This window comes from Miscanthus floridulus, chromosome 7 (assembly GCF_019320115.1).
Source record: "Miscanthus floridulus cultivar M001 chromosome 7, ASM1932011v1, whole genome shotgun sequence".
Lineage (NCBI taxonomy): Eukaryota > Viridiplantae > Streptophyta > Magnoliopsida > Poales > Poaceae > Miscanthus > Miscanthus floridulus.
The window spans coordinates 20,027,356-20,043,232 of NC_089586.1; the positions used below are offsets into that span (position 1 = coordinate 20,027,356).

Here is a 15,877-nt window from a genome sequence, read left to right on the forward strand (position 1 = left end):
AATTTGCGAGACGAAATTTTTAAACCTATTTAGTCCATGATTTGATAATGTTGTGCTACAGTAAATATGTGCTAATGATGGCTTAATTAGGTTTAATAGATTCATCTCGTAAATTAGTCTACTTCTGTGTAATTAGTTTTTTAATTAGCTCATATTTAATCCTTCTAATTAGCATCCAAATGTTCGATGTGACACGAACTAAACTTTAGTCCCGGAAAACAAACACCCCCTAATTGCTTGCTGCTCCAGCAGGACGTAGGAGACCGATTGGGGACGAAACAGCCAGGCCCGGACGAAGGATAAGGACGTTTCATTTTTTAATTTATTATAAGCTGTGGGTCCTAAACCCAAACCTAAATAGCCCAAACATGGGTAAAGACCTACCCACTTATAAGCGGGCCCACTTATCAGTCGTTCATGTTAGCATTAAAATCTACCTCATCGCGTCAGCGTGGCAAAACTACTTTGCAAAACCATCGTAGGGATTATTTGAACGATTTTGCAAAGGTGATTTGATTAAATACCTGATTTTATAGGTTTGTAGTGAAGTAGTCAAGTTATAATAGTTGGGGGTTATGTAGACTTTTTTTTCTTTTCAAATAGTTGGGTATATAAGAATTAAAGTGCAAAATTTCTCTTAAGTGTGTCAAATGTGTTGGCACGTCAAGCATTACAATATGGGAGAGATCATTGGACCACCACAGCCCACAAGATTTGTTCGAAAAGAACACAAGGAACCACTTATCTCTATGCTTCATTGACGCAATTCTGCGAGTTCATTACTTTTTCCTTGTCAATTTACCTTCTGCTTGGACGAGGAAGACCATCGCTCAAAGAACTCAATTTTACAGATCGCCACAAGCATCAACATTTCTTTACGCATCATGCATGCATCACAAAACTGGAGCATGTTGGGGCTAAACGGGGGAAGGAGAAGTAACTACTCGTCGCTTAGTTCGATTTCGATTTCTGAGCGGCGGGCGGCCCGCAGAAGGCTTCCCGGTTGACGGCGGCGCCGCCGCGCAGGAGGAAGTGCCCGAGCGACGGCGTGCTGGTCGCCGTGACCCGGTTCTCGTCGCACAGGAACTCCCGGCCGCACGCGCGCTCCACCTCCCGCTCGTAGTCGTGCACCATCACCTCCGTCTCCGTGCCCTTGGTCCGCGCCATCACCGCCGCCGAGTAGATCGCCGACATCCTCCCCGGCGACCCCTCCGTGAACCTTCACACCATGACAAAATCATCAGCTAATTAATGAATTGGCCTCTTTCCTTAATCAATCCAAGAAACCATGGACGACGCGGCATCCGAGTATCCGACATGCATGCAATGGTGCGTGTGCGTTGGCACGTACCCTCGAGGGCCGTCGACGAGGATGACGTCCCAGGCGACGTCGTAGAGCTGGTTGGGGAGGTCGTTGATGGCGAGTCGGCACTCGGAGAAGAGCAGGTTCTGGACGGGGCGGCACTCGGCGGCGCGCGCGGCGCGGGCGGCGTCAAGGAGGCCGGGGAGCTCGCGCACCGCTGTGGCGTAGGCCACGTCGTAGGCCTCCAGCCCCGGGTGCTTCCCCTCCAGGTGCGCCACGTAGTAGGGGTTCTCGTCCAGGAACACCGTGCGCCCGCCGTGGTTCAGCGCGCGCCACAGCGGCGTCTCCGCGCCCAGCCCGAACACCAGCAGGTTGCACGGCGCGCGCCGCCGGAGCACCGACGCGATCGCGAGCACGTCCGGCTCCGGCATGCTCGACGACGAGTTCCCCGCCGCCGCCGCGTAATGCACCAGCGCGTCGAACACGTACCGCGGCAGGCCAGCCTCCGCGGCGCCGGCGCCGCCGCTGACCGTGAAGGGCGCCGCCTGGTACGCCTCCCCCGCCGAGGCGCGCGCCGTGGAGAACACGGTCAGGAGGGACACGCAGGTGAACAAGGCCAGGAAGACCACAAGCCACAGGCACCGGGACCAGCCGAGGAACGGCATGGGCGACGCCGGCGACGTGGGCACCATCCCGTTCAGGGCCTTGTTCGACGGCGTGTGGACGACGAGCAGCTTCGGCCCCGCCATTGCCTTCATCATCTCCGCCTCTGGCTTTTGTGTGCTCGTGTGTATGTCCGGACTCTGGAGTGAACGCTAACAAGGTTTAGTAGATGAAGGATGTTGTGCAGATGGAATGGCCACTCACACTGACATTTTCAGGTGAGAGATCAGAGTTGGCAAGGGAGGAAGGAATGGAGGTTGGGATGGGATGGGGGTTGAGAGGGACTGACAGCATGCCAAGCTAGCTGAATTAAGCAAAGTTAAATAAGCTTATGTTGGATTAGTAGTTGGCATGTTTGGTAGGAAAGCAAACCAGGTTAAAAATTGCTCGAGGGTTGCAACCTGCAAGGCTTTGCTTCAGAGTGGCTCAAATTTGGGTAGGTTTTGATGCCGCTCTTTTGATTTTGACACCAAATCTTTCTCACAACATTAACTATAACATTTCCTTTCTAACCTGTTTTTGAAAAAAATGAAAATGAGAGCACAACAAAAAATCGTTTGGAAATTAGAATGCGATATTTTTTTCTCAACTCTTGTGTTTCCTAAATGAAGATCCTTCAAAGTTGAAAATAGGCCCATAAAAATTGGAATGAGATGAATGTGAATATTCCCCGGACAACCTAGTCATGACACTTTTTTAGGCAGAGTGAGGACCCATGGTTTGTGGCATTGCACAGTACCAATCTGCCACTGCCTGATGAGTGATGATACAAGAGCATCATCAAAAAGCAACAGAAGACCGGTTTTGGAAGGGCAGCCGGCAGCTTTCTGAGCACCACCAGACGTATATGAAACAAAAGCAGCCAGCTGAGCATATCAGGTTTGGTGAGTAAAACTGCGCTAACAAATGAAGATTGGAATTCCTTGACTGATCGCAAGATGCTACCAGCAGCAAACACTTAGGCCCGTTCGCTTCGCTGAAAAAATAAGCCGAAATACTGTTCTCGCAGATTTATTGCGAGAGAAAAATATTGTTTCGGCTAAAAAAACAAACTAAAAAGTACGAATTATAAGAGAAGCGAATAGGGCCTAAGGCGTGGCAGGAGCAGATAGGAGGTGGCTCTCAGCTTCTCTCTCCGTTGCCTTCAAGTGAAGCCTCGGCAAAACCGGGCATGAAACACGCATCGCCCGCCCCCATTCCCTGTGCAGTCCAAAAGGACCAGAACCATTTCACATTTACAGGAAGTAATTCGATGACGCAACATACCGACGCCAGTAACAATACCATAAAAGCATGGGTTAGTCATCCTCATCCAAACAGAAGATTAGTTGATAAACAGACAGAGGGACGCGAAAACGAACCTTTTATGGTAGCAGGTAGTGATGGCAATGCTCTTCTTTGCAGATTTTCTAAAGAATATCACTGCTAAAGCCAGTATTCAACTCGAAAAATCAAAAGCGAAGGGGCATACTACCAGTTCCTCCATACTTTCTATCCAGTTTCAGTATTTGTGCGGTCGAAGCTAACCGCAAGAACATTCTTTCGACATTCAACTGTTGGAATTTGATGACCATGCCAAACATATCAACACCTTCCATCAGCCGAAAGCACAAGAAAAATACAACAGATAGAGATGGAAACTTTCGTTCATAAAGTTAGGCATCGGCAATGTATTTACTACGACTTAACAGATGCATCTCTGGCATCCCTGCAGTAAAGAAGCAGTAATAGGAACAGAACAAAGGTTTTACAAAATCTCACGGGTATCATGATCATCGGTTCATTGCCAGGTGTGACCATAGATAAACCACAGCAAGATGTAACCAGGATCATGCAGTCCCGCACCAGTAGGCTAAGTGCTCGTCCTTGCGAGATGTGCTAAAGAGCCCGCCACATTTCAAGCAAATGAAGCTGCTCCCATCAGCAAACGCATCCAGGATGATCTGCTTCCTTCCACTCTCAGCAAGAATGCAGGCCTCATCAGAATTCAGCATATCGACAGGGTCTGACCCAGGTCCTTGTGGAGGGTTAGTATTTGATGACTGAGCCTCTGCTATGGCACATTGGGCAAGCAAAGAGGCAAGCTCATCAACACTAGGAGTGGCCTGCAATCTCTGCGCATATAGTTCACGCGCTCGGTTCATTGTCTGCATGAGAGCTTGTTCACCACCTTGAGATCTTATGGCCAAGAGAACCTGCATAGTTTCATAAGTTGAGAATCAATATAACACATACAGATGAAATGGTCATGAAATTAGATAAATGAGTCTCAACACAACAAGATTCCAGAAGAACTCAAAATGGAAATTATGCATTGCAATAGACCAGAATGCTTGTCACATTACCAATGTTTGATTCATTACCAGAACATATCCTACAATGTTATTATGAGGGACACATCACCGCAATCATAGGATCCCACAGGCAACAGCTAAGGCATAATCTTATATTGCGTAAATATTGGTCTGAAAAAATCAGTTCCACTAACATAGGCACATAGCTAGAGTGCAGGCAGGAAGCTCTAATGATAGAGTGTGCTGTTGCAGTTGAGAAGTAATTAGCCTACTACTCAGATCCACACAGAAGACGTGCATTTCGTTCGATCCATGTGAGGCATCAGGTAATATACAATACATGTCTAATCCAAACAAGATACGGAAATTCCAACACCATCGCACACTAATACATATAGAGTAAGATTTGTTTAGGCCTATATTGCACTGTACTCCTGTGCAAAATTAGTACAGTAGACTCAAATAATTTTATGAGGGTACCAAACACTAATTGTGGGCTGTGGCTTTCTTCTTCAACTTTTCCCAACCCTACCTTCTACTTTTACCCGAGCATCTCCAGCAGTAGGAGAAAACTCCAACCCCAAAAACTAGTTATTGGGGGATATACAAAACGTGTTTTGGGGTTTTGAAGGTCTTCCCTCCAGCAGAACGAGGAAATCCAATCCCCAATGAGAAAAATAGTGGATTGGGGGAGGAGAGGTCTCCCCTTTATTTGAGGGGTGGGAGCATTGGCGGCGCTAAGGGTATGCTTAAGATTTTGGTACAAAAAATAAATACATATACTAGTATACATGTATATTCTATTTTTTAATTGGACCAAAAGTCCACAAACGTAGCAGCGAGCAGGCCAACCTGGCCATGGCCCAAGCGGCCAGAATTCCACGCGTCGGCATCCATTCACAAGTCACGACTCCCGTAATCCTGTTCGTCTCGATCACAAGTCACGATTCCCGTCCCAAGCAGTGGCGTGCTGCTGCGGGCAGCGGGCTGCCGGCGGCCGGCGGCACATCTCGATCTGCTTTTGCTGCGGCGGCGGGCGGCCGGTAACCGGTGAGGCGGTGACCAGCAGGCAGCAGCGCATCGTCGTCGCAATTGCAGCAGGCAGCTAGGTAAAGATTTCATTTTTCTCCTCTAATTGATTTGTTCCTGCTACTGCTGTGATGCGTGTTACTTTGTTCAGTAATTTTCTAACATTCAGTTCTTTGTAAATTGTAATCTAGATGAAGAAGAAGGGTACTAGCAGCATATTTGCATTATGGGAGAAAGCTGCAAAGGAAAAAAAAAAACTCCACATCTACACCAAATCCTCCTCCTGTTGAGATTGAGAACAATCTGCAGGTAGCACTTGCTAAGGAGAGTGGGGATTGCACATGGTTTTCTGGACAGCTTGCTATCTTGTTAAATGTTCTTGGCAATTCTTGTAAAAAGATGAGAATGCTTCGAATGGCTCAGGTTGAGGAACTAATTGATGCATTAGAGTTGGAGGAACAATATTATGTTGTTTACAAGCTTCTTAAGTTGGTGCTAATTCTTCCCGTAGCCACAGCTAGTGTTGAAAGAGTGTTTTCCACGATGAATTATGTGAAGAACAAGCAAAGGAACAAAATGGGTGATGAATATTTGAACAATTGCTTGGTTACATTTATTGAGAGGGAATTCTTCAGTCAAGTAAAAGATGAGGATATCAATCTCTTCCAACAAGGGGATCGTAGAGTTATATTGTAGTAGCCGTTACTGTTTTGTAATATTTCTTAATTATTTATGTTTCGAACTTGTACTTTGGTTACTATTATGGATTTTTTGTTAAATGTTATGGCCATTATAATTTATCGTCCATTATATTACATATTTGCTTCAAAATTTTGTACATTTGGCATACCCAGCCACGAATTCCTGGCTCCGCCACTAGGTGGGAGGCTATGATTTGAGGGACTGAGAATTTTATTTTCTCATTGGGGTTGGGTTTGGGAAACTGCTGGAGCTACAAGATCTCCAAAATAACGGTTTTTTCTCATTGGGGGTCAGGAAAGGGGGACTGCTGGAGATGCTCACCTATAAAAAGGCTTGATGGTCATTTTTAACAGGCCTAATCCAAAATGGTTCATATTAAATAGAAGAACAAACATTATCAACTGCACCCTGTACATATGGGATAGGACACCACCAGTTTTACACAAATATAAGATCACGCAGCACGTTAAGGTGTGCCCAAGCTGCCATTGAGTCTAGATCACATTCCGCTGTGTTAAGCATTTTATCCAAATCAATATGGTCTCTGATGAACTCTTAATGTTCAATCAACAGGAACGTAAATTTGCTAACTAGTAAAGTTCACCACATGAAGGGCGGGCCTGGTGCAAGCGGTAGAGTCTTACCGCCTGTGACCGGAAGGTCCCGGGTTCGAGTCGCGGTCTCCTCGCATTGCACAGGCGAGGGTAAGGCTTGCCATTGACACCCTTCCCCAGACCCCGCACAGAGCGGGAGCTCTCTGCACTGGGTACACCCCTTTTAGTAAAGTTCACCACATAGAGTTGGTGAGTTGAGTGGCTCCATGAGCCAGCCGGCCCAGCCCTCAAGCCGGTGACCCGGGTTCGATCCCCGGCATTGGCACAGGGAGGCCCCTCCGTTGGCCTTCCTTGTGAAAGAAAAAAATATGAGGGAAATAAGACCTCTTAAAGCTCGATTTGACTTGGCTGCTTGAGCTTAAGTAGCAGGCCCTTACATGGACCACCATCAATGGTGTTCAGATAATGCATTGCAGCCTTGAACTCTCCATCACAAACAAAATTTTAGTCTACAAACTTCTACAAATAAAACGCAGACCATACCCAAAGAGTTACGAGAACATTTAAAATCCCACAGTAAGCTAGAAAGAAAAGTTAATGAATTTCCATGTTATAGAGGGGAAGGAAAAGTGTATTTTCACAATATGCCACCACCCAAAAAAGTTTCAGGATATGCTACTCCATGCCTCATTGCCATGCCGAACAGGGCCAATTCAGTGAGATATGGAAGTGACAATGCCTTATTCTAAGTTTTAGAGGAGTGTCATATATTCTCATAAGACCGAAAAGTAAATATAAAGTACACATAGAAAAAGATAGAATTACAATGGACCTTAAAAAAAGTTAACCTTATGCCAGTGCGAGAAGTCAGGCAACCAAACATCGCCAGTATTTAATTAAAACCATATGGGCAACAGGATTACTGATGGTAGGCATTGAATTTTCCGGACCGTTCATGTTCAGAATTGAAAAAAAAAAAACAGATAAAACTCTAACGGAAAGGGCTTGGACTGTATTGGAAACCCACCATACATCCCAAATCAGCAATGCATGCAATGCCAACAGAGCTAGGCGTAACTGCACGGTCTAATTAGCCAGAACACATGAATCAACAGTACAGCGAGGGGATATGATAGATGAGTTGACAATGATCAGCACAACAGTTTTTCACTACTCGGAAACTATATGTGCCTATCAGCAATATCTTTGGTGCTTACTCGCTGTGCCACTGGAAATTCGATGGTGAACACACATTGAAATGGTGGACATGATGCGCTTAAAAGACCACAAGCAAACAGCATAGTGCAAGTGAGGATTATGGAAACACTCATTTCCATAAGAATAAGTTACACAAGAGCTCCAGGCAAAGGAGAAAAGCAGTAGTTAAGATGTGTGTGCATAAAGCCACGATTTCCTTTCTTCCCTTCTTGAGGAGAACCTCGAGAATACTCCTTTCGCTTGCCCAAGAAACAGGTAGACAAGAGATTCGAAAGGGATAGCTGCAAAAGTAGCAAGGCACCTAAGCACCTACCCGTAGCACCATCCTCTAGAATGAATCGTACCTAACCAATCCCAAACCCTAAGACCTAGAACGGATCACACCTAAACCTCCCTTGGGCCTCTCCGCGCCAAACCTCAAAGCCGGATGGGATAACGCCATCTGAAGCACGGCCCAGAATGAGATCGAACCAGGGGAAATTTACCGCAAATCCGCGATCGTCTAACCACGCGATTGATCAGCTTCCAATACGTACGATACGTGACGGGAAAAAAACCCCACGGATTCCCCATTTCATCGCCGGACGCCGGGCGACGGTGGAGACGAACGCGAGACGACAGCACGTGAAATGGAGACCGAACGGAGAAGGGGAAAGAGGAGGAGGGTTCTCACCGCCTGCAGAGCGAGGGACGGCTTGCCCTCCTCGAGCAGCCCGCGGGCGCGGGACAGCATGCTCCACCCCTCCCCAACCGCTGCTGGCGCCGGAGCGACCGCCGCAGCCGGAGGCTGGGGCGCGGGGTCCATCTCCATCTCGACGTCGGGCGGGTCCATCGGCAGCGCCATCGATCTCGCTCGCCGCCTCTCTCCTGTGCTTCGCCGCCGCGGGGAACAGTTCGCTGCTGGTGTGGCGGGCGACGGCTGCGGGGCTGCGGCTGCGGTGCCAGTGCCACGCCTCCAGATGCTTCCTCCAGGTGTGCGTGGCGGCTTTTATGGTTTGTCGAGTCTTTGGTCTAGTTCCAGATTCCAGGCTCTAGAGAAACAAAGGAAGCTGCCGACCGTTTTCCTTGATAAAACGCCTACGTGACAGTACTTCGATGACATTGAGATATTTTGCGCTTGCACGACATAAAAAAACCAGATTAGCTGTATACACACCCGAACAGACTTTTCTAAAAGGTTTTATTGTCCTTCGTAGAACTTTCGAGGCTAGAGACTGGAATTTAGGTTTTAAGATGCAAAGGAGGTGCCTAACTATTCGTAGACTTGAATGGAGCTTCGAGACAGTAGAGTACTGATAGTGGTAATAGAGACAAGAAGGTGGCGGGAGTGTTGCTCGTTTGCCACAAACGAGCAACACATGGCGGGGGTAAAATAAGGCAGTAAAGTAGCAGGAATTTTACCCGCCACCTTTAGTGATGGACATCGAGTTGGATGGTGAAAGCGTAATGACGACTACGACCGGTGGTAAATATGGGTGCGCTTGGATCCTTCGCCCGGCACAGTGGCACCTTGCCGAGCGAGGATAGCGAGTAAGGATGTGTGTTTGCTTCCCTCGCTCAAGCTCCTCGAGGACCGCGCTACTGAGGTTTGCCTCGCTCACGTGGGAGAGCTTGACAGCTCGCCTGAGCGGGTAAGGTCGTCGTTTCCTGCGCGAACGCAGTGAGGCAAGGCGAGGCAATGTGTCGCTGGAACCAAGCACGCTCTATATACGATGACCGGTTAGGACAGTTCGGTACTTCTCTCTTTGACCTTTTCTTTTGCCTCATCTTCATATTCCTTTTTTTTCCTCTTCGCCATTTTTTATCCATACATAGAAATTGTTTTGTGTGTGCTTGTGTGTGGAGAGGGAGGCTAGCTTTGGAGGAGGCTCATTGTTTCATGCGGGGGAGGAGGGCTTGAATCCTCGCCTCCACCGCCCATACAAAACGCTCTCACACTATATTCGCAACTGGCTGCCACGATTGATGTCTTGACCACCACCATCCAAAAAAGATCAGATTAGCTATATGTTACACGCGGACAAGATTGGTCTTTTTTTCTAAAAAAATGTTTTATAGTCCTCCATAGAACTTTCAAGGCTATGTGAGGGACTTAGGGTTTAAGATGTAAATAAAAGGAGGTGGTGTAACTATCTCTGGTAAACCTGAGCGGAGCTTCGGAACATCAGAGTAACACACATGACAGTGGTAATTGAAACACCTAGGTGGCGGGGACGTTGACTACCGCAGACGAGTAACACGTGGCGGTGGTAAATGAGACATCAAGGTGGCGAGAACATTGCCCGCCCCAAACTATTAACACGTGGCACTGGTAAATGAGACAACAGGGTGACAAGGACGTTTCCCGCCACAGGCAATGATGGGAGATCCGGTTAGACGGTGGAAAGGTGGCGACAACTACCGGTAGCAAATATAGGATGGCCGGTTAAGACATTCGGCACTTCTCTTTGATCTTTTATTTCCCCTTCTTCATATTCCTCTTTTTTTCTCTTCGCCCTTTTTTATCCATGCATAGAAGTTGTTTTGTGCATGCTTGTGTGTGAGAGGGCGGCTGGCTTTGAAAGAGGCTCATTGTTTCACACAGGGGAAGGAGGGCTTGAATCCCCCCTCCACCACCCATCCAAAAAAGCTCTCGTGCTAGATTCGTAACTGGCCACCACGATTGATTTCTTGACCACCACCCAATTTGACTAGGAGGGGTGATGATGGCATGAATCTAGTGATGAGATCCGTCCAAGACCGACAAGGGATTGGCGGGGGGAAAACGCTAAGTTCGAGAGGTGGGTGAGAACGGTTTAAATTTGGGATGTGTGGGCAGGAGCAAGATCCGCCAATGGCAGAAGGGGAGAGAGTGCTCGAGAAAAAGAGGATGGTCAGAAATTAAAAAGCGAGGCGGTGTGGGAGTAGATAAGAATGGAAAGTTGATCAGCGTTGCTCGTCTTACGTCCAATAGGTTGGATTTTAGTTAGCAAGGAGAAATCTTTCACCCAAGTGCATGGTAGAAAAATCCAAAAAAAAGATATCTATACATTCACGACAATGATACATTGAATATTTTTTACGCCTAGAAAAGTTAAGTAATCAAACTATATATCATCGATAAGGTTATGTTTGTTCAGTGCTATAAACCATAATATGACATCTGTTAATGACAAATAAGTCAGATGTGCATACTATGGCAGCATAAACGATAGATTTGCATACAGGGGTTACTGCTGATGATCGAGTAAGACAGATGAATACTTGAATAGTGAAACGAAGTGTGACAGAAACATGAGTGGTTGTGTCGTGTGATAATAAAGATAAAAAAGTTATATTATGGATACTTCTAAAACTATATTACTCCCTACATAGCATTAAATGTATTATTAACTACTCACGAATTTTCACTTGGTAGCTAGTATAGTTTGACCCAACCTCCATCATCAATTAGGGGAATAAAATTATTGGGTATACAGTTTAGAGCCTGTTTAGATTAGCTAGAGGTAAAAATTATTCTAGATTAATTGGGTTGGCCAATAATTGGTTAAAATTTTGGCAAAAGCTCGTTTATTATATTTTCTAAAAAAAAGCTCGTTTCTTATATGAACTAGGGCGCATGTGGCAAGTTTATATATCACACAATCCGGAGGTTTTAGAAAAGTAAGCCCATCACTTTTTTAAAAGAAGTAAGCCCAAAGAAAACAGGCCTTTACTCGGCCCATCTCCGCCGCCATGCCATGCTGCTCACTCACTGACAGCCTGCCGCCGGCGCTGGTCTGCCACAGCTAAATCTGGGAATGGATCGTGTAAACCCAAAGGCCGAAAGGGCCCCCAAACTCACGGGCCTAATTTTACGGATTGCATATGGGCCATGTAAACAAAAGATCGAGTTGGATTGGATTGACTTGTAAAAAGGCTGGGCCGTAGATACGGCCCGAGTCGTCGCACGGATCGCCTGAACAGGGTCGGCCCGAGGATCTGAAAACGGATTTTGCCTTTGGCGTCTCCCTCGCAGAGTCGCAGTCAAGGGGTGGCCGAGTGGGGCGGGTCTTGGGAGCTGAGGGGCGGCGGCGGCGGCGGCGGCAACAGCAGCGATTCGGTGTCCGATCCTTCCATCGGCGGCATCGCTTCTCCATCCGTCGCCATCGCTTCCTCAGGGCGGCGGTAGCAGCGATTCCTCAGGCCCCATCGCTTCTTCATCCGTCGGCAAGATCCGTCGGCAAGCGCGCAGGACGCCTCTCCGCTGCCAAGTCCACAAGGTAACAACTAATCCATCCCTCTGTCTATCTACTTGCAGTTTAGTCTTTGCTGTAGATCGAGTAAGGGCATTGGGTAGATTGTACCAAGAACCTAGCTGAGCGCAGTGCAAAAGAAAACGAAGAGATGGGAGATATTTCCGGTCCGCCTAAAAAAAGGGAGCTGGGGTGAACGGTGATGACCTCAAACGAAACGATCCGTGTGAGGCCCCGCCCCGGTTCGGCAGGGGCCGGCGCTCCTCTACCACCTAGCCTGAGCTGCCGGCCGTTTCGTGGTTGCTGCTTTGGAGCTAGGGTGAACGGTGAACCCACCTCTAGAGTGGATTAACTATATTTAGATTTTGTGATTGCTGCTTTGGATCCTTTTTCTGCCATATACTTGGTGTCATATAGCAGTGTCTGTTTGAGATTATTCATATTTAGTGTGTTTTCATCAAGCAGGTACCCACCTCCGCTTCCTTCAATGTATTAAGCAGCCAACTGGTAGTGTCCTTTGGAGCTGGGCTAGAGCACAACTGTGAGAAACCTTGTGTTGGCGATTTGACGTCCTCCGTTATCCTTAGTTGAAGGAAGAACTTCAACCAGGTATTAAGTTTCCTACTAAGTTTGTTCGTTGGTTTTGCTTGTTCATCAGTGTGTGTTGATCTTTAGTAAGGAGCAAGTAAATTCTGTTCTGTGGCTTCTCTTCATGTGGATAAGAGGTGATGAACAGATAATAACTGGTGTTTTGTTAGAAATTGTTTTTTCCGAAGCAACAAGGAAGGCATCACACTAGAGCTTGCCAAATATTGCTTGTTTATCTCTTGGTTCCTGCAATCCTGCTAGGTTGAAACTTGAAAGCAATAAGGCATGGTTTCCTGGGTCTAACACATGTTAGCTTCTCAGTTGCTGTGTTCTTCTAAATATGATTCATGACTGTTTGAACTTTAGTTAATCATGCTCAATTTGTTGTTGCCTTCTTACTCTGGATGACTGCAAATTACTGCAAGTATACAAAACGAATAGCCAATCATATTGGCTTCTCCAGTAAGTCTGGAATAGCACTTATGAACCCATGTTTACGAGAATCTTTATATTGTCACCCGAATAAAGCAATCACCAATCAAAGTAAGTGATCAAACATTTGTATTTTTAAATGATCGTATCTTAAGAGTATTTTTCTAAGACCATATCTTCTTCCATGTTCATTCAACACTAGACAACCTAAGAGTAGATGCTGAACCTTCAAGTTGCACGAATCCTTCAGCTATTATTCTTTGTTTTGGTAAATGAACTACTACTTTCTGTTTGACAGACATGCGGTGAGGTGATCAGTAATAAGTATTGATTTAAGGGAGATCATTTTGAGCATGTTATGATGGAGCTCTACTCTGGATATCTTGAAGATCATTTCAACCTCCACAAGCTAAGGTGAGCATTTCCTCTGATCAGATCCCCCTGTTTCATCTGAATGTTTTTTTTTATTTTTTTTTGTCCATCTGATGCATAGAAAAAACGCCAATGTTCTGATGACTGTCCAATCAGTCAACTGAAGTAGAATGAGACGTGAAGCAAAAGAGGGAGAGCTAATAGCTTTGGTGCCACTAGCATTAATAGACTAGTAGTAGTGTGATTTGCATTAGATTTCTTTACCTGTGGGTGGCACATCGTGATGTAAACTGAATACTAGATTTTTTTTTTAGCGGTGCAAGTGGGACTAGTGCATCTAGAGTGAGGCAGGGGAAGGGCTGCCGCCCCCCTGCCTGCTGTGCCTGGTGCTGATCTGAATGAAGAAAGTGGTGAGTGGTGCTGTGCATCACCAGCGTTCACCACTGGCTTGGCTAGCCAACCAGACATTCCCTTTTGTTCTGTCATCACATTTCCTTGTCATCAGCATCACTAGTATTTTCTTCTCTCATGCTTTTCTCCTTTGCAATATGCAAAATCTGCTGGATATGGTTATACAGCATTAGAATCGCATCCCTTTTTTTATTACTTATAATATATATAACCTGGCACTGTTGGCAAAAATCACACGCACACGTGTGGCGCAAACCAATGCACTGCACATATCCCTGCTGCAGCCTGCACTCGTGTTCCAGATAAGTTGGATGGTGGGGTTCAGATGATGAAGGCCGGCGACCACTGCTTTATTTGCAGCAGGGAGGGGTTCCTGTGTGCTGGTTGGAGGCAGCATGAGACCAACCTAACCTGCTGCTTTTGCCGTAAAAAGCCAAGTGGCCTCCCCAATAATTGAGGGGTCATCTTGGATGAACCCTCTTTTGGCCGTGCTGCACACTCTTTTAGTCTTTACCTATTTATTAATCCTTAACAGTTGCCTGTTAAACCTCTACTTTTAGTATCATATCTAATTGATTATCATTCATTGGTTTAGGAGACTCTAATTGATTAGTCTGAGTGTGATATTATGGAGAGGGTTTCATCAGCAATAGCAGCAGAAGTTGAGGATAGTCTTGATGCTATCTCCACTGATCAGTCAGGCCGGTCAGGGAAAAAGAGGGCTAAAGTTTGGGCTTATGTTGACTCGGAAATCGTTGATGGAATTGAGAAGGCTGTGTGCAAGTATTGCAAGCTCCAGTTGTCTTCTGTGTCAGGGAAAGGGACAACTCACTTGAATAGGCATATTGGATATTATTGTCATCATATCCCTCAAGAGGACAGGGACAGATTCTTAGCAACTTTGAAGAACAAGTCTGATAGAGATAATTCTGTATTTGATCCTGTTGTATTCAGAGGTCTGATTGCAAAGTATTTCCTTAGTGCTGAGGTTGCATTTCGAAAAGCAAATGATCCTGCTTGGAAAGAGATGATAAATTATTGCCAGCCTTCATTCAATGTGGTGGGTCGACAAACTGTTCGTGCAGATTGTCTGATCTTGTATGAAGAAGAGAAATTACAGCTACATCAAAAGATTACAAAGTTGAAGTCTCATGTCAGTTTAACTGCTGATTTGTGGTCGTCAAACCAAAATCTGGGGTATCTTGGAGTTACAGCTCATTACATTGATGAAGAGTTTGAGCTCCATAAGAAGATTATTGCATTCAAGCAGATCTCTTTCCCCCATAACTCATTTGCTGTGCAAGATGGCATCACGGCTTGCTTGACGGAGTGGGATTTAGTTGATCGTGTGTTCACAGTGACTCTAGATAATGCAAGCGTGAACAACAGAGCGATTAGAGACTTGCGTGCTGCTCTAGGTGCTCAGATGTTCTTTAAGGGTGAACACATACATGTCAGATGTGCCGCTCATGTGCTCAATATAATGGTCCAAGCTGGATTACAAGTCATACCAAATGCAGTTGGAAGGGTAAGAGACATTATCAAGGTTGTCACATCTACACCTTCTCGTATGCAAACATTCAACTCAATCGTTCAGGCATTAGGTCTCAAAGGCAAGTCGGGGCTGATTCTAGATGTTCCCCACCGCTGGAATGCTACGTATGACATGTTGAATGAAGCTCTGAAATATAAAGCAGCTCTCAACAGATTCGCAGCAGAGCAGTATCAGGATGTTCCTAGTGAACTAGACTGGCAGAAAGCTGAATCGCTTCACGAATTCCTAGAACAGTTCAGTGAGGCTACAAAAGCATTTTCTGCGGATAGGCATCCAACGGCCCACCTCTTTCTGAAGATGTTGATGGCAGTTCGAGATGTATTGCTTGATGAGACGTGGAATACCAATGAACTGCTCAATGAGTTGGCTGAAGCTATGTATACCAAGTTTCAGAAATACTGGGCTGCGCCTAGTATGGTACTTCTCATAGCCGCTGTCCTGGACCCATCAATGAAAGCTGATTTTGTCAGGTTCTTTTACTTGACTGTTGAGAATGCAGAAGCGGAAGCTAAGATGAGAGAGCTTAGACAATACTTGAAGAA

The 15,877-nt window shown here is 46.1% G+C and overlaps 2 protein-coding genes across 2 annotated transcripts; both read right to left on the bottom strand.

Moving 5' to 3' along the window:
• Positions 1–253: 253 nt before the first annotated feature.
• On the bottom strand, positions 254–2,423 carry LOC136462742 (protein IRX15-LIKE-like). The gene is made up of 2 exons (XM_066461794.1): positions 1,352–2,423; positions 254–1,219 (listed from the first exon to the last, which is right to left on the bottom strand). Exons 1-2 carry the CDS (start codon positions 2,062–2,064, stop codon positions 952–954), a joined length of 981 nt encoding a protein of 326 aa, XP_066317891.1. The 5' UTR covers positions 2,065–2,423; the 3' UTR covers positions 254–951.
• A 1,048-nt stretch (positions 2,424–3,471) lies between these two features.
• LOC136466683 (uncharacterized) lies at positions 3,472–8,778 on the bottom strand. The gene is made up of 2 exons (XM_066465168.1): positions 8,437–8,778; positions 3,472–4,161 (listed from the first exon to the last, which is right to left on the bottom strand). The coding sequence occupies exons 1-2, from the start codon at positions 8,605–8,607 to the stop codon at positions 3,796–3,798; spliced, it is 537 nt and encodes a 178-aa protein (XP_066321265.1). The 5' UTR covers positions 8,608–8,778; the 3' UTR covers positions 3,472–3,795.
• Between the last annotated feature and the right edge of the window lie 7,099 nt (positions 8,779–15,877).